Source organism: Pempheris klunzingeri, chromosome 8 (assembly GCF_042242105.1).
Source record: "Pempheris klunzingeri isolate RE-2024b chromosome 8, fPemKlu1.hap1, whole genome shotgun sequence".
Lineage (NCBI taxonomy): Eukaryota > Metazoa > Chordata > Actinopteri > Acropomatiformes > Pempheridae > Pempheris > Pempheris klunzingeri.
The window spans coordinates 6,731,329-6,750,552 of NC_092019.1; the positions used below are offsets into that span (position 1 = coordinate 6,731,329).

Below are 19,224 nucleotides of genomic sequence, written 5' to 3' on the forward strand. Positions count from 1 at the left end.
TATCTGAAGCGTCGTGCTGCGGACATGACACCAACCTCTGGTTTCTACCACAGCAGATAGATGTGCTCTTACGTTTGTTTCTCTTTGGATGCCTTGATGCTGTAAACGCTCATCCAGCCGCACCGAGTTTGGATCAGTATTTAGCTAATTGTCTCCTCTTGTCTGGGTACCACGCTGCCTGGATGGCGGACTCGCAGATGCAAACCAAAACACATGGAGTTGGAGTCTTTTTGGAGCTGAGAAAAAGGCGTCAGAGCGGACTACTTATTGTCGGGTAAGTATTTTAATAGCTGACTACATAAACAGCTACAGTTAGGACACATTATTACTCTGTTGTTTGGCAAGTTTACAATGCAAGCTAAGCTAGCTAATAGCATTAGCTAACTTAGCCCAATGGATGAGGTCTGATGCTGCGGATTCTTTGGAGCCACATGTCGCTTTAATATGAACCACCTTTTATCTTACTGCTTTTTAAATCTCCCCACTGTTTTATATTTTATATTTCCATTAAATGCTAACGTTTACTTCTACTCTTCTGCATTTCAAAGTGAATTTTGTGGCCCATTTTTTTTACTCCAACATTTTTTTTTAATTTAACAGCCACAGTTATTTTTCAGATTTAGCTTTTACATGCAAATCATTTCATAGAATCAGATGCATTATTGTAGATTAAACTACACAACAAGAGAAGAGAAGATCCCACCTTGACCAACTAACTAACCTCTGCACAATGGGAACTTTTATTTTTGACACACTGGGTACATTTTGCTGCTGATACTTCTACATTTAAAAAAAAAAAAAAAGTAAGTACACATAAAGGAGTATTCAGTATAGTATAGTATAGTAGAGTATCATATAGTGTAGTAAAACAAAGTTAATAGTATTATAAGTTCATACCTGTAATGTATTTTTTCTTTTTTATGTTAAATCCTACATGAATAAAGAAATGTTCAGATTATTGCTACCAATAATTATCTGCACATGTAATCAATAGGGACAAAGATCAGAGCCACAGTGGTTTGTCCTCTTAGGCTTTGATGGGGGCACCTCTACCTCTGCTTGTTGTAAATGGGTGTAGTTCACCTCCAACTTCACCAGATGGGGCTAATGAGATTTAACAGGCAGTAAAATGAGCCCTGGTCCTCTCCTCACTCCCAAAGCACTGGATGTTTAGTGTGGAGGTAAGTCTGTACATGACTGCACAGCAGCAGAAACAAACCACTTTTTACACACAACTAATTCTGGGCTGAAACATCTGTGAAGACCAGCAGAGGCAAAGTTTTTCTCCCCAGACGTGTTGATATTAAAGCCGCCGACCAACCAGTCGGAGTAGGACTGTGTACCATCAACTCTGTATGAAAAAAAGAAAAAAAAAAAAGTTTCAAAATGGAATAAACTCCCTTGAAGTACATCCTTAAAACCAGAGAAATTGCTCACTCTGCATCCCGTTTGTTTCTCAGTAAAAACAGTGCTTCTCTCAGGCAGCTCAGTCATTATTCAGCACTTCCTAAAGCTGAGACAGCAGCACTCAGCAGGAGGTGGAGGTGGACTTTGTGTCTGTAGTAGTATTATTTATATTAGTTCTCTACTTAAGTGGGCCCAGTGATGCAGAGAACATTGGAACAGCCATTGGACTCTTATTTATATATTTAGTTTCACCCACCAAGAGTACTTGACAGATAAAACGGTAGATTTTTTTCTCTATTATAGAGTCTAGAAATTATTAATGCCACATTTAATCATATATTTATGTAGTCTATGTTCTGCTCTAATGGCTGACTCATTAGTCACTGTATTGAGACCTTGATTAATTACTGGTGTTGCCAAGTTTTTGGGGATATTTGCTCATTGTTCACTTACTATGCACTAAGTATCAAGAACCAAGACTACAAAATGATTCAGTGCAATACTTCAAAATATATTTTGTGGAGGGAAGCAAAAAGATTCCAGGTTCAACTCCGCTTGCGGCAGGTTTGCAGGTTGAGCCTGGGGCCTTTCTGTGTGGAGTTTCCATGTTCTCCCCGCGCTTGCGTGAGTTTTCGCCGCGTACTCCGACTTCCTCCCGCAGTACAGTACAGGAAACAAGTAAGTGTATTTCATGTGCATAAACTGTTTGCTCACATCTGCTCTCCAGGAAAGACGTCGCCAAAAGTCCCGCAGATGTGATCGTGACAGGTGGAGACTCCTCTCTCCACATCCAGACTCCCAGGGGCGACGTCAGCATGACTTTGCCAACAGGAGTCACCTTCGAGCAGGGATCCTGCGTTCCGACACCTGTGGGGGAGCCTTGGGGGGAAGAGCTGCATTTCAGACTGCGCATTAGCGTCACAAGTTGCCCAAATGAAGGTAATGTCCAGGACTACTGTGGAAACACATCCGCACACATGCAGTCTTCCTCTATTTTGCTAGACTCCTCTGTGCCAAGACAAGAACAAAGTCTTTGCTGCTATTTAGAGCTTGCTGTCTATTCTGAATTAATCAGATTTAGTCACTGAGATCATCTGAGACAGTGATGGCGTAAAGTTTGCTCTTGGGATCCTCGGCGGCCCACAAGCAACTGATCATCACAGTCATGAGAATATTTCCTTTTGGTCTGATCTCATATCATCAAAAGTGTACCCCAGGGTCATTGCAATAATATCCACTAACTCCATCTCATGGCATTTCCTGAGATCACTCCTGGCACAAGAGGAAGTTACAGCTAAGGACAGTCATTGACAAATCCAATAGAAATCTGATTGATCACCCGCTCCCAAGCCACCTTCACCACCCATTATTTTATTGATTTTCTGCTCTGTACTACAAGGTTACCACCCTTTCACCCAATCTGGCTCATTTATTTGTTTGCCTCCGGCCCTCCGCAGAGGCTCCTGACAGCGTGATGGAGACACTCCGGGCCAAAGAGACTTATTGCTTCCACTGCCAGGGCTGCATGACCAGGCTGCTGGAGGACAGGTGAGGAGCAGATGGACGAGCAAGAGCATCCAGTGGAAATGGGTTTTTATTTACCTCCTCCACCGCAGGAAGAGGAGCGGGTGTTTAATGATGGTGTGACCCAGCGGTAGAAGTGATAGACTTGGAAAGGAAAACTGATGGATGGAGTCCACAGTTGTCAAGCTGACTGGGTTAGAGTTACTGAGTCGGCATGACGTAAAGGTCTGCACTGCCCATTAAAAAACAATTGTGTTTTTACCTTGAGGTGGTTCAGCTGGACAGTAGTATTGTTCTTATTGCCTTAAGCTTGTAGCTTTCTCTGCTCAGCAGTGTGACATGCTGAAAATTGCAGTAGGTGATTTACCTAAACCTTCGGCCTCTGGCTGTGTTTCCCAGCAATGACCGTCTAAAAGTTGCCGGAAACGTATTTTACTCTCAAGAAGGGCTGGAAAAGTAAAAATGTCTGGAGAATTGCTCAGAGTGGAGTGGATTTTATTCCTCATTATGTTTTCTAACTATATGTTCCATTTAACGGCGGCTCAGAGGTATTAATTCTACCTGCAGTCATCAGAAAGAACCCACTGAACCCACTTTCTTTCCTAAAACATTGCATACTAAGTGCTTTACTGCAATAAATAAACACGAGTGATTTGTCAGCGTGTAATGTGAAGGTGGTCACTACTAGTGATGATTCCACACAAAAATATCTCCCAACTCTGCAGTTCTGCTCACTTATACTGAGCTTTTTAACGTCTTTCACCATATTGTTTTCAAGGCACAAAATGTTAACTGTTCAGGTTAAGTCTCACGGCTCTCATTATTCTTTTTTTTCGCTCAAAAACTTAAAAAAAACACACTGCATGGTGCTGGGCGCAGCACCAAACTGCAGTCAGACAAGGTTAATGATTAGCTGGTGAGCATAGTGGAGCATTTAGCAGCTAAATGTTTCCAGATATTTCCCTCAGGAGTCGGTGGAACCCAAAGCAGAACTAAAAGGAGGGTAAATACTGGACTCTCACTGAACACGTGGTCAGAGACATGACTTTAGTTGAATGCTAATTTTGCTTCATAATTATTGGATGTGTGAAAATGTGACACTTTGCTAACTTGTTAGCCATTATAACTTTTTATAAGGTGATAATATGCCATGTTAACAGCTTGTTCCGCTGCCCGTAAGTGACCAAAAAAAAAAATCAATGAATGCTTCTTGAAACATGTAAAGATATATAAAAACAATATGCCTCAGAAGAAATACAAGATTTGAAAAAAACCTCGACATCTCATAGAACGGTTGGAATGCCCAGGACGACATTTGTTACATGGAATTTCTTTTTTGTTCGTTTTCCCTCTTCTTCAGAGTGTTTAAACGAGTTCTTCCTCTCCCTAATGGCAACTGGAACGCTATCGTGGACGACTGGTGTTGCCACCCAGATCCGTTTGCCAACAAGAAGCTGCTGCCCCGAGCGGAGGATTGCTTAGTGGGCGACACCTTCCTCCTCCTAGCCAGGGATGGCAGCTGTGAAGGGACTCTCACAGAGGAAGTGAACCCTGTTGGCTCAGGGGACAGTCAAGATCCAAAGGTGAGGGGTGTGCAAAGGAAAACAACCAGTTGGCTCCTTTATTCTTACCAGGAAGAAAAAGCACTTTTAAGTCAGCACTTTTAAAGTAATGAAATTCCTTTAAAAGCAAGGATTTTTGAAAGGTGCTCGTTTTAGACAAGTAAGTCTGGATGAAGGAATGATTGCTATGTTTGGCCATCAATTCAAAGAATTCTATCAATAAAAACCAAAACTGGATTTATAGGTGTATCATACAGTATACACTCACACAGGCAGCTGCCTCAGTGAAGTCAGACTCTGGCGCTCTGTATATGAGGATTGATCTCCCCGCTCTTCTATTAGTCATTCTCCGCACGAGTGGAACTCTTTGCATGAGTGAAAGTGAGAGAAATGGAAAGAGACGCAGGTAGAGAGAGCAGGAGAACAAATGACGATCCACCTGCCGTATATCTCTCTCTGTCTCTCCTCCTCTCCTGTCTTCCCTCGTGGTTCTAGTGGCTATTTATTGTGGTTTTAAAACAGCCAAGTTAAAGATGGGCGTGTGCTGTGGGGAATGACTCTCTGGGTCTCGCCTTTGTTACGTACAGAAACGCTGCCATCGACTAGCACTCGTCTCCTGCAAGAGCTGTTCGTCAGAGCTGGGTGAAGCTGTCGCACCAGGTTTGCATCACTCGGAATAGATTTTCATAAATAATTATAATCTTTAACGGTGTGTATGAGCCTTTGTCTGTTGTTTCTTTCAGAGACCCTTAAACTGTACACTACACAGGTGGTGGTGGAGCCTGCTGTGGGAGACAGAAAGCCAGAGGCTTCACTTAACAGGCAGGTTTCTATCCAAAGCTTGAAGCGGTGACTATTGAGAACCAGTTAAAGCACATTCTCTCAGAGGGAGATAAATAAAAATAGCTTTTAAATGCAGGGGATTTGGAGAGGCAATTTAAGTCGCACACAGTCCTTCTACTGTAGGTTAACCGTTGCAACTGAATAAGTACAAAGTCTATAAATCACTTTTTAGTTCATTTGTATGGGAGTGACACACCACTGATTGGGTTTAGCCGAAACATTGAGGAATGACGCACATCAGCACTTTGTTCAGGCTTTTTCAGGAATAATTACAGTGTTACTATTGTAGGTCTGAATTAAACACTTTAATAACCACATCCCCCACAGTGAAAGTTTGAATAATTTAAAGATTACGCCTAAGCATCAGAGTCTGTACTGTGTTAGATTGTTTAGAAAATGGTTTTCAACATCCTTTTTAAAGCTGCTGTACACGAGCATAATGATTGGCTGCATTATTTAACTTTTCAGAGTGAGCACTGGGCATACACACGACCATAAAAAAAGTGGGTGTTTGGTCTTGGAGGCGTTTGGTGAAAAGTGTGAACACCAGGTCATCTCGCCAAAAGCCATTGACACATCCACTCTGTTTTACTGTGAGCGCACGGCCAAGAAGGTTAAATGGCCGAGAGTTAATGTGCTCTATAAAGACTAAATGTGTAAATGAATGACGATTGTCTCTCTTGGACAGATCTCTGTTCCTGGAGAGGACTATAGCAGCCAGGCTGTTGGGGCTGTCCAACACACTGTGCACCTTCCACTTCTCTGTCCAGACTCCTGATGGAAAAGCCTTCTTATTAGTAAGCCCAATCTAACATAATCAGAGAAACGCATGAAATCTCAGTAAAAATAGACTAATCCGTTATTTCATAAATGGGAAAGGGTGACATGGCTGGTTCTTCATGCGATATGAAAAGCTGATTGACTGTGATTTTAGAGTGGTTGTGCATACTGCCAAGCTTTTAGCTTCTTTAAAATTAGCTACAAGTGAATACAAGTGGCTCTTTGTGAAACAACAGCTAGACATTACTGCAGTAAAAAGAGATTGCAACTGTCCAATGAATCTCTTATTTTGGGCATTATGCTGAGGGCCAGAATTGTCAATTTCCAAAAAACAGTATTGTATGATAATAGTATTTTTGCACATATTTTACAGTAATAGTTTTACAGTAAGTGTGACATTGAAGTCTTTAGTTTTTATTATTACAGTTTATTATTATTGTTTGCTGTTATAAATGACTCAACATTTGCATGATATAAAATAACAAATTTTCCTCAAAGTGGATTCTTTGTGGGCTTTAAACTGTAGGACATTAAAACTACTCACTGGAAAAGCAAAAGCAATATAATTAATCTTGTGAGGAAATTGGACCCAAATGGACCATATGAATATAAAATCACATAACATGCACCATATCAGAAAAGGATGACATGCTATTTAGCCCTTATGTTTTCTTGACAGCCTTACTTCCTCATTGGGGTGTGTGTGTGTGTGTGTGGAGAGAGTAATAGTCATAAAATCAACTTAACTTTTTTTTCTTAGTGTAAGAAGTGTATTCTGTAGAAGCATGTTAAATTGCTAACCCCTTCACCAGCCACAGACTGATCTTGCACATTTAATAAAGGTGACAAAATACAGAAATGAGGGGGAAAAAGCATTGTTATTGCACCATATATTTCATTATGTCATTTATATGTTATGGATGAACAAGTATATATGCCTTTGGCTCAGCAAAAAGTCCCTTAAAAATCAAGATGTTATTATACATTATCAAGTTACTTGTGTTGCTGTATGTAAAGTATTCAAAAGCAAACACAAATATAGAGCATATGAAACAACATGTTTTACCGTTGGAGAGTAATGCTTTATTTTCTGAAGCGGATATTCCTTTTTATGAAATTAGGAAAAGCAATGAAGTATAAAAGTGATAAAACAACGTTAAGTATGTTTATTGAGCGACCCCAAGCAAAATATGAGGCTCATTAAAAGCACATTATCTCTTCAAAGAATCGCTCTAAATGTGGCGTGCTTGAGTGGATGCGTGGAGTTTATGTGGCGGAGCGTGTTTACTTCGCCTGTGTGACATTCGGCATGTGCATCTCAAGTGTTAAGTGACCTGTCTGCTCCCCCTGCAGCTGTGGCTGCTGAACACAGACTCCATCATAGCGTCAGACCCACAGACGTGTGTCGGGGGTGAGAGGTCTATCGGCTCCCCAGCTCTTCACAGTTCATCACCCAGAGCTGCCAGAGCCCTGAAACTCCTCTACGCCGCCTGCTCTAACACAGGCATCCAGCAGAGAGAGTAAGCGAGGACACTTGCCGCATCCTCCCCCCCCCCCCTTCAATCTTTGTTTTCTTCTTAATCTTATCCTTTCATCTTTCCAAAGCACCCTCTCAATCACCACCTGTCTCGGCTCACTGCAAGGGATGAAAGACTACTTTGTTGGTGAGCAGATTTTAGGTCTTTGCTCTGAGGATCCCTGCCCGGATGTAATTGTCTATTATTTTGCGAATGAGATTGCCATCAAAGGTGTTTATCGTCTCAGTGTTGTCAGTTGCATAAGCCACGCTCATGTTTGTTGCACATACAGTATGGGGGATGTTGTTTTGACTGGAGTGAGGCCCTGTGTACCTTGCTGTGATGCATTAGAGAGGTGTAGGTGGATGTGCTGCATGTGGCTCTCTATGTTCAGTACAGCAGCACCCCACTGGAGAAGCCTTCCATCCTCATTATTTTCAACTGAATCAGCACTCTGCTTTTTTTTTTTTTCCTTTTCTTCCCCCCCTTTTCCTCCTGTTCCCTGCAGCCGCGCAGAGTGAAGGCAGAACAGGCAAGTTTTGTTGTCTTCACCATCTTGACAAGCCCACTGGCTCACTGATGGAGGAAGGGTAATTAGAGGAAAAAACTCACATGAAAGGAGAAGGGCTTGTCTTCTCATTCAAAGCAGTAAAAGTGCTTTTAAATGACAAGATAAACTGTGTGAGCTGAGTCATGCACAGGAAAGTATTTCACCTCAGATGCATGCTGGGCACCAAGAGAGACGTCGCCCAAGCAAAACAAGCCTTGACAGCAACTTTTGACTGGAGCACTGCTGTTTTTCTCAAGCCTGTATAGCAATTAACAGAGGTCATTTTAACCCCCTGCTAGAAATGAAATAAAAACTTCAGTACATTTCAGGCTGTAGACTGGGAGAGCCAGAGTTTAGCAAAACCAGATTTGAAAAGGGTAGATTTTAAAAGTAAAAAAAAAAATTATTATGGAGATGCTTAATTACCCAAATTAAAATCAGCAAACAGAATAAACAGATTTGGCTAATAAAATAAAAATAAATACATTTGCATGCAGTGGGGACCTAATAAGTATAAAAGAGGAGAGAAAACTGGCAGCGGGGTTGTGTAGACCAAAAAGGTCCCCATCCACCCTCTGGAAACATCCGCTGGTACAGGGCCACGAGGAGGTGGAGCAGTGCTGCCACTGCCGTATTTCTTTTGCTGCCATGTTTGACAGATGGTCCAGTTTTCCTGTTTACTTTCATAATAGGTTCCCCGCTGAACCGGTATCAGCAGCCTCATAAAACTCAGTGGGATTGAGTTTGTCGTGTTCGTGACTTTGTTCAGTCCATTTCCAAAAGGCTAAAAAGCTTAAAACCACATTTTACAGTTCAAAGTCTTGGTGCAACAGAATTAAATTTAAACTAGGTTTAGAGTAAAAAAAAACTCACCCGACGTTGGAGAGAAAACTTTCTTCATTTTAAGATAGTTGACTTTTTAGTTTTTAAAAAAATCAGACAAATTATCAGCCAGATTAATATTTTCACATGAACACATAGCATACATATACGTTTTTGATAAAGATCCCCAAATTTTATATTTCAAAGAATCATTACCAATATATCTGCTGAGCAGGACATTCTACAGATGAAAATAAACTTCTTATTGCTCTCTGTAACGGTAACATTGTTTCTAAATGATCTCCAACACATTTTAACATTTCTGTACTGCCATTTCTTGTCACTTATCAGGCGGCACAACTGTTAAAATCAGTGCATCTGCAATAAGTAAATATCGGCCAGTGTGCCTCTATCTGTTGTTTTCTTTTCGATGTTTAAATCTAAAGCTCCTCAGCTTGTACCAAACACACTGAGAGTCTTTCATTTTAACTGCTTCACATTCGAGCAACTGCTTTTTGAATTTTGACCTGTTTCTAATGGCTTTCTCTGGTGTCTTGCGGGCCTAAATGCTGGTGTTACTCATGCTTCCACCCCCCCCTACATAATTTACCATTCATCCTTCATCACTCATCTCTGACATTTTTAAATTAAATGTTATGCTTGGGGAGCTGAATTCCCTGGACGATGGCCGTCTTATTCAGGATACAGTCAGTTACAGTCGACTGCAGCTAGAGGTTGTGGTATGTGTTGTTAAAACTGCCAATAATTGGCTGGAGAACCAGTGAGCCAATGCCTAAGTGGATTATGCTTGTCACTAATGGCAGTGACTTGATTATGAGTTGAGTGAAAGTCGCAGGCACCATCACAGTGTGTTACAATGGGACTGAGGTCTCATAGATAAGGAAATTGAGTATAATGGGAATTCTATGGGCGACTCTTTTTCCATAGAATTCATTCTGACGTGAGCAATCAAACATAAACTACATCTCTAAGCACAAAGAATTGTGAATATAATCTGCTTTGTGTCCACATGTAGACATTGTAACTTCATTAGATTTGCTGTATGAACAGTTTAGCCTGACAGAGACACTAGTTGTTTGAGCGTCTCATCGCAGATGTTCCATACATGTAAACACAGCTATAGCAACAGTGTTCCTTCAGTGTGATGTCCTAAGTAGAACTGTCAAAACTTTGAGAAGGTTTAACCTCTCAGGAGCTGCACAGATGGCTAAATGCCACCCAAACAAACTGGATCAACACCACACACTGACAGAGCATCAATCTCTTCTCCTCTCGCTTCTCCTTTCAGTCCCCTCATCTTTTCATCTCAGATACACACAAACACACACACTCTCACTATCAATCCACTTTTATGTATCCCTAGTTATCTAGTTCAGTTTACACTTTAAAACCACTTCATTAAAACCTCAGTGCGATTGCTTCAGTGTGGGTTTTACAGCAGCTATTTTGGACATCGTCTTGGATGTGTTGTGCTGTGGCAGTCACTATAAATCACTCCTGTTCTGTGTGTGTTTTTCAGCATTGCAACCGTTTGGGAGGTCAATGCCATAGGACAGCCTGTGGTGCTGCCGCTGAAGGTGTGTGAGGAGCTGCTGCAAGTGATAGATGACAGCAACTCTACACTTCCTGCGTCTATGCGTTGCATGAGGTCCTATGAGGTGAGACAGTTATGCACTGTAATGGTTCAGGGATGGTGACTAAGGCATCTTAGTCATCATCATAGTCATATATGCTATATATAATGCTTACCCTGATACTGTGTAATGTGTAATGACGCTGACAGTCTAAAAATCTGTATTAGCAACACAGCAGGGACTCTTTTAGCTGACAGCAATCACTTATTTCACTTCTTACTTACAGCACCTTGTTTTCCATTATTCACTTGTGCTTGACAGCATTTTTATGCCGCCTTAATTAATTTCATGATCCAGGGCTTTCCGTTAACAGCTTCGCTTTAGGGATTATGTGGGTCAAATGTACGGTTTTACTTTAGTCAGCCCTATTCCAGCTTCTATACGCCTGTATTTGTGCGAAATGTGTAAATTTAGCTGGAGTTGCTGAGGAAAACCCTTTGACTACAAAATAGGAGGTGTTAACTTTGCTGACAACTCTGTTGCCTTGTTCTCCTTGCCGTTTTAAATATAGTTACATGGGTTAATTAGCACCATTATCCTCCACTTCCTGCTCAGAAAGTTTAGGAACTGATTCCCACCCGTAAACAAGTTTTCCATCTGCTAAAAAATACAAGAGCTGGAATAAAATACGGTGGGCAAAGCTTTGAAAAGGAAATCCTGTGAAGCCTCTTTTGTTGGGCGCCTCAGCACGGGGTGCTCACTTGAAGGGACTGGAGTGATGCATTGAAGTGATAATAATAAAAATAAAAAAAACTGTCCTAATATATTTTATGTTTTGATGTTAAAATTTGTGCAAAGATTTCACATTAATAACTCATTTAGTATTCCACATTGAAATAAAACAGACTTCCACAGCCAGTTAAGGTGAAGACACAATCATCCCCTGTGCAGGAGAAAGCAACAGAATCAAAGAAGATGTGGTCACAACCCTTTCATTGGTATAATTTAGTGGTTTGCATGGGACTGTAGTGATAGAAGTACTCAGTGTTTAAGGGGTTTAGACTGTTGTATCGTTAGACCAACTATAATGCAGCTAACATTAGTGAGCTGTAGCTAATGACATCCACCAGCAACAGGTGTTACATCAGGTGGTAAAACTGACAGTTGTTAGAAATGAGAAGCTAAAGCACGCGTCCATCTGTCTCTCCTGCAAGAAGAAGGAGTTCTGTCCAAACGCTGTCCAAAAGTTGTTGTTTTTTTTTTTCTTCTTCCCTCATGTTCTACGTGCACCTCTTGTGGTTCTTCAGTGAATTGACTAGCATAGTGGAATAATCCCCCCCCACCCAACAACCGATTAGCTGAAAAGTAGGTTGAATTTCAGTCGACGAGCTGTTTCTTTGGTTGACTACAGCGGCGGAAAATTCAGAGCTGTTCTTTCCCCATAATGTTGTGGTTCAATGATGAGCAGTATTGTTGTTTGCTCAGGTAACAACATGCCAGTGGTGCCGCTGAAATAGAGAAGGCCACTGATAGAGTGACCCAGACATAGTATCTGGTGGTGGAAGTGGTTACAGCGGGATAGAGAGTGTGATAAATTGACACACTTGAACACTTCCTGATTGTAGAAGCTTGTGCTATAGGCAGCAGAGGACAGGAAGGTAATGTGATCATAGGGCCATCTAGAGTTACCGGAGATGGTCTGAGAGTCCTTGTGTCTGAAAAATACTCCAGAAGGGGATGGGGACCAGACGAGGATGGTAGTCTGGCAGCTTCTAATGACCTGAAGAGTTGCTGGAGATGAGGATGGGTGGGTGTTATGAGCTATACTGTTTTCCTACTGTTGGCTTTTAAAGGCTTAAGTGAGCAAAAAGCCTTCTTGAGAAGTATGATTACCATGAGCAATTTGCCTCATTTAAAGGAATATTGTATATTTAGCTGATGCGGGTCATACCATCAGACAGAATTAGACAAATTTAAGCCAACAATTCTGAATCACGTATTTGGAAAAGAAAATGAAGAGGGACGTTAAAGCAGCACACCCAACCAGATGCTCTCATTTATTCTGACTGATTAGATCTCTCAGGTTGAAGTGGAGCTATGCCGTAGCGGTACAAGCGCAAATGTAATTGAATTAAGAACGACCGTGTTCCATTTAGGTGAGCCAATTCCTGGGTCCTAGTATTGTGCATGCTGGCTCACTGGCATGGCTTACTGGGACCCTTCATAGTACTGAGCCATCATCAAGATCATTAGTAATGCCTGTGTTTTTCATGTTATGACCAGTCAGTGTGAAAAAGGCTTGTACCAACACCCTAGAACTTGTGTTTTCCTGTTATGATGTGAGAATTGGTCATTAAAAAGACTGCTACAGCTTTAGCAGCTGCAATATATAGCTCCTACAGGTAAGGCTGTGCAATATGACCAAAATGTCATATAGAGGTCATTTCATATCCAGATAGCAATCCATATCACAATATAGCACATTTTCTATTAATTCAATGGATTCTATACATGATTCTTGTATAGGTGGTAAACGGTTAGTTAATTTGAGTGTGTTGTGGGGACTGGTCTGAGACATAATTTGAACAGCACAGTTTTCTGGTCTGGGTCAGACTTCATTAGAGCTGACGCCAATAGACAATTATTCAATCGGCAACTAGTTTGAAAACCGAATAATCGTTTGATTTACTTTTCATGCAGAAATGCAAAGTCTGGTTCCAGCCCCTTAAATGTGAGCCTTTGCTGCTTTTCTCTGTTCTTTTTTTTCTGAATATCTTTGGGTTTGAACTGTAGATTGAACAAAACAAGACATTTAGAGACCTTGAAACTGAAACAGACATTTATAGACCAAATTAATAATCAATTCATGAAGTAAATTATTAACAGATTAATTGATAATGATGGTGCAGCCCTACTTTTCATACCCAAACCAGGTTCATGCGACAGAAGTAGCCCCTGTTTTAGGTTTTGTCCCTCTCCTGTTTGGATTTACCCGGTCCTGCATCACATTCACTCTCCTTTCTGTTTCTTTGCGTTTCCTTCATGCAAATTTCCTGCCTACATCCGTGCCATGCAGAAGAACACAAAAGTGTCATCCAAATGATGACAAATATTGCAAAAAAAAGTGTCATTTGTGACGTAACAAAGTAAATGAGCATAATATGAAAAGAATAGACGTTTCTCTATTGTCACATATCTGTAGATATTATACAGTGTATCGTCATATTGCACAGTCCTACACTTAATTACATTAAATTTGTAACCAACTGCCCAATTCACCTACAACACAACCCAGAGTTTGCAGGTAACTGTTTGAGTTGTGTGTGTGTGTCTGTATGAGGTTTTTTTTTTTCTTTTAATTTCACCCTGTGAGTAGATAAAAAGCCTGCACCATAACCCAGCCTGTTATTATGCTGCATGTGGAATGCTGCTGTTGTCTGGGCTGCTGTTTTTCCCCGCCCTCCATCCCTGGGCCTGCCAGTGTAATGGGGTGTAAAGTGGCTCAAGCTCTGACTGTCACTTTTGAGCCCGGGAACAGACAACACCTCCCACCCCCACCCCCGCCCCCCCCTGCCTCATTAATCTCCTCCTCACTCCCACAGAGACGGCATGTAGGTTAGACAAAAACTGATCCAACGTTTTACAATGAAGGACTGAAGAGAAGTATCGATCATACATCGCCTCAGTCTTTCTGCAGTCCACACTGCTACCAGGACTGGCTGCACTTTGTCGAAACAAATTACTTCCCCCAAGATGCACACGTCTCGATTCATTGCATGTGGGCCAATGAATGTGGAGAGGAATTTATCAAGAGAGCAGAGAATCTGTGATGCTGTACTTCATGGGTGTTTACATCAGGATACCTCCTCTTGACAATATAAATGAGTTGGATTTAGCTCATAAATAAAAAAATTAAAAAAAATGCAATGAAAAGTCAGTATTGTTTACTTCTAGTGTGATGGAAATGATGCAGTTTGTTAAATTAGACCTTTAGCGCATGATGGATTAATATCGCATTGGTTGTGTATGGCATGCCTTGAGCCTAAAGTTACTGAGACATTTGTACAAAACAAGTGCAGTTGTCTGGCATACCTCCATATCCCTATTTGATGAACTCTTCACCTACAACCCCTCATGTTCAACTGGGATCTTAAATAACACCACAAAAAGTGGACACCACTTTGCTCAAGTTTGCATTCCTTCTACTGCTACTTGGAGTGGCAGACACTTAATCTGTCAGCTGTTTATCCATCACTTTTAGCTTGTATCTGCATGTGTGATCTTACCTTTCTGACATGTAGAACATAGGGCATCAAAAAGTGTGTTTGCTAGAAAGATTTCCTCAGACTAGCCTTTTTGTCATCGTCTCACAACCCTTTAATACTATGGCACCTACCCCTGTTCTGTAAAGTCATCAGCTAAAGAGCTGTTGTACAGGGATAGAAAATATTGCTACAGCAAGATATATTACTCCTAAGGCTTTCCAGTGATGTTTTTATATTTCACTATGCAAAAGCTAAAGCGAATTTCAATGAGATCAAAGAACCGTAACAGCCTTAAGCATATTACCATCAAGGGTTCTGGGCAGACCTGATGTCAGCATCACTACAAGTTAAGACCTTCTCCATGTTATCTTAATACTGTTAAATACAAACTATTTGAGAGCCTTTCTTGTGTGGCTTCTCTTAATGTAAACAGTCAATTCCAAAAATGTGAAATGTACCAGGATTGTGGAAGGCAGTGAATCCTCTGATATCTTTGCTGCTTTCTATGATTTGTCCTTTCAGCCAAACAGGTGGTACGTCTCTTGGATTTCACATTTCATGCTTTAGACATACTTCAGATGCTCTGTTGCGGAGGAACCACCACTTGCAGTCCAAAAATGGCTTTCTTGGCATTGTACCTTTGCATCCAGACTTGAGCATTTACTTTGGAAGCCAGTCCCTCTGACAGAACTTGAAATATGTGCTGGATTTGCTTCTTTTCTTAGAACTGAGCATCCAAAAAATGTCCAATAGGATCGTCAAGATACATGGGATCTCTTTAACAGAATACTTTTACAGTAATATGTTTTGCATGATTTAAGTACACTGTCATGGCAGGTCATCATGAAATTATTTTTAACAGAGTACCTTGGCTGTGGTATGCCCCAGCAGATATCTTTATAGACTTTATATCTCCTATTACTGATTGGTCCCTAGATTATAGCTTTATTATATATATTCACCCTGGCAGGATAACAGGAAGGTTTTGAAGAGTTTTTGTCATTTGGAGGGTAAAACGAACTGTAAACACCACACTGGAATATCATCACCATATAAAGTTGATATGCCAGCAGTTATAAAGCAGCATTTACCATCATTAATCTGAGACATGCTTCTGGCCAGCTGGCGAATGTAAATGCAATATTCACTCTCCTTTTGGCTCTGATTTGGTCTCCACTGAGAGAGATATTTGGCTCTCAAGTGGCTCAACGCTCCACTCTGTTCATCAGCAAGGTGCTAACTTTGCCAATCAACGGTTTGGTGCAGGGAAGGTGGCACACTGTAACTTTTTATACCTTTTTTATTCAAAGCAGCTGCCTGCTACAACCAAATATAACTCTCATGAGAGCAAAATGTAATCAAAACTGTAAAACCAAAACAATGAGATGAAAGATGCTGAAATGCTCACAGCTGAGGGGAACTGCAGTCACGTAAAAAAAGATTCTGTCAATTTGTCACAAAAAGTGAAATCTTTCACACAGAAGTAGTTGTGATCTATAGTTAATTTAGAAATATTTATTATAGCAGCTTCAAAGAACCTGAATACTATTTTGTTCTAACATAAATCAGGGATCATGCCACATGCAATTTTTTTCACATGAGAGATTACTTTATTTATATTTTTAGTTAGTTAATTCGTTATTTTTTTTTAATCTTTTCCCCCGGCTCAGTTGCAAAAAGGCGACGGCACATTTGTTTACTGCAATCAGAGTTTTAACCAAAATGTGCACCAGTTGTTGGGTTGTTTGCTTATGTTGTAAAGCCTCTGTCGATCAAATCTGATCAAACCGAGCCCACACAGTCGAGATAGAAGCACATCTTCAACCTAGCAGCCCTCCAATCACAAGCTAGCTTCTCCTCCATCCTTACTTCCATTGGTCTGGTTGCTTATCACACATTGCCCTCTTTTTCTGGGACTCTGAGTTGTGTTAAGAGCGGCTTACCTCTAGCAACCGTTTATCATTTGTATGAATTACCATTGATGCGCTTGAGTGCTGTGCAGACATTGGCATGGGATGGAGAAGACAGGGCCTTGAGTGAGGCAAATGCCCTCATCCATCATCCCAATATAGAGCCCTCAGTGGAGCGCAACCGTTGTCTGCAGTAGGCAAACACCCAGGAATAGCAGATGGAGGAAGAGAGAGAGAGAAAGAGAGAACAGGGCTGAGCTGATTTGTTTCCTGAGCTTTGTTTATCTGCATGTGTGTTTTTGAAGTTGATTAAATCTCTACCACCTGTGGTTTTTTGTTGTTTGATGGCAGTAATTGCAGATAATGCGTGGCGTGCTGATCAGCAATCCAGTACATCTGTGCTTTGGGGAACAAAAATCCTCATTGTACAGTACAAACTGGAATTTTGCTAAATACTGAAGTTAATCTATTTTTATCTTATCCTCATGAGTCATGAGTATCCAAATAGATTTTAACCTTTCCTAAACTTTTGCCTGTTATTTTTAGGTGGCGTACCTGAGACTGTGAGGTCAGAGGTCAAGACTCCACTTGTCAGTCTTGGGAGAGAGGACCTGGGACAGCTGAGAGAAGAACTTTTGTAAGCATGTTCGAGTACTGCATGTCACTATACGTTAAGGTGACATACTGCACTTACGGAGATAACTGCAGAAGGAAATGCAGCAAGCTCGGAATAGCTTATTTAGCAAGTCAAGTTGCGCTTTCTGGTACCTTCTGTCAACATGTTTGGTAGTCTGTCATCACTTACAAATAGATTCATGTTGAAACAGGTTCCTGCCAGACTTCTAAATGTTAACACATTGCCAGTGAAATGCAAAGAATGGCAACAATTTCAGACTAGATAATTACATCTCGTCGTAGTGGGTTAAAATCAACTAATAACTAATGTATAATTGTATCAAGATGCACCATTATGGTTAAAAAGCCTGTATGTGTACATTGTCCAGTCCTAAACCTTGTTTTGTATTTTTCTACCATCCTGGACAAAAAGAGATTAAACTGTGGTATTTTTTGAAGTATCACCTCTTCCTTTCTGTGTGCTCGTTGATAATGTGGGACATTGTTCTTGAGTTGGCTCTTGATGAAAGCTTATTTTAGAGGCACTTCAGCCCCAGGGTACAGCAGTGCATCCTCCACTTGAGTGTACTGTAATTACAGCTTGTGGAGCTAGGTGATTTTTGTCTGGTTGTGGGTTTATGTGTGAGTGTGTGTCAATGATTGATGGCATTTATGTAACATGCGTGGTAGTGAGAGTCATTGTGAAAGTGTATGGTTAAACTCTGGGAAATGGGCCTTTTAATTTGAAACATTATACTCTCTTCGCCTTCTAATATTAATCACGATGATGGGCCGGTCAAGTAGTTCTTACTGTGTGTCAAAGTACTTTATAGGCACATTAGCAATGTGGGGGGGTCCACCACTGTGGTTCATACTAGAATATCTCAACAACTATTGAATGTACTGCCATGTCATACAGTCATGGTCCCCCCTCAGGATGAATTTTCATAATTTTGGTGATCCCCTGACTTTATGTTTATGACCAAATACCTGCAAAACTAATGACATCTCCATCAGCCTCAGCTGTGCTTTTCAGTATAGTGCCAACTGGTAAATGTTGGCAGGCAAACATGCTAAATTAGGATGGTTAAATGGTGAAGCATCAATATATCCGCATGTTGCCGTTGTCATTATGAGCATGCTAGCATGCAGATGTTAGCATTTAGCAGAAATCACGATAAGACTGTGTTGACAAGCAAAGCTGCCTGCAGAGCTCAGTCACTTGAGTAAAGCAAAATGATCTGTTACTGATTACCATTGGAGCTTATGATGCACACACCTCTGCTTCACAGCTTTTAAACACACTATTCAGTCTCCATAGGTTATCTCTGACCAGCAATGCAAAATAATATGTGCCTGCATGTCTATTTTTACAAGCTGTTAGTAGAGATGGGGGGGACTTTTTTTTCCTGCTCCTAACGGCATGCCTGGGTCTGCTGAATGCTGATGCGGCAAGTGACAATTACTTTTAAAAATACAAAGAAGTATTGTGCCCACTGAGGCGGCAAAGCAGAGAGTGAATTGGCTAATTAAATAGATCCAATGCTGAACCGTCAAGGGGTTCTCATTTCCTTTCTGCCCTTTCTCCACAAGTGCAAATGAAGTAGGCTCTAAATAACCCATTTGTTTCAAGCCTGCTGAGCAGAAGGAGCTACTCCAGATTACTGACTGCTGCTGCTGTTTTGAATACACCAAAAGACACAGTCACCCAGAATCCTTGAGGAGTTGCAGGTACTCTGTTTTTCTCCCCTTGATGGCAGACAATGAAAGTGTCAAATTAAAAGTTTTTTTGGCCAGGACACTGCCGTGTGTTGATACTGTGCAGCCCATTAGC

At 41.0% G+C, this 19,224-nt stretch overlaps 1 protein-coding gene across 1 annotated transcript; it reads left to right on the forward strand.

Annotated features, from left to right (window-relative positions):
• On the forward strand, positions 1-17,851 carry ube3d (ubiquitin protein ligase E3D). The gene is made up of 10 exons (XM_070835723.1): positions 1-274; positions 2,135-2,346; positions 2,865-2,955; positions 4,292-4,514; positions 5,081-5,153; positions 5,237-5,315; positions 6,025-6,133; positions 7,470-7,636; positions 10,546-10,684; positions 17,322-17,851. The coding sequence occupies exons 1-10, from the start codon at positions 183-185 to the stop codon at positions 17,340-17,342; spliced, it is 1,206 nt and encodes a 401-aa protein (XP_070691824.1). The 5' UTR covers positions 1-182; the 3' UTR covers positions 17,343-17,851.
• The last annotated feature ends 1,373 nt before the right edge of the window (positions 17,852-19,224 follow it).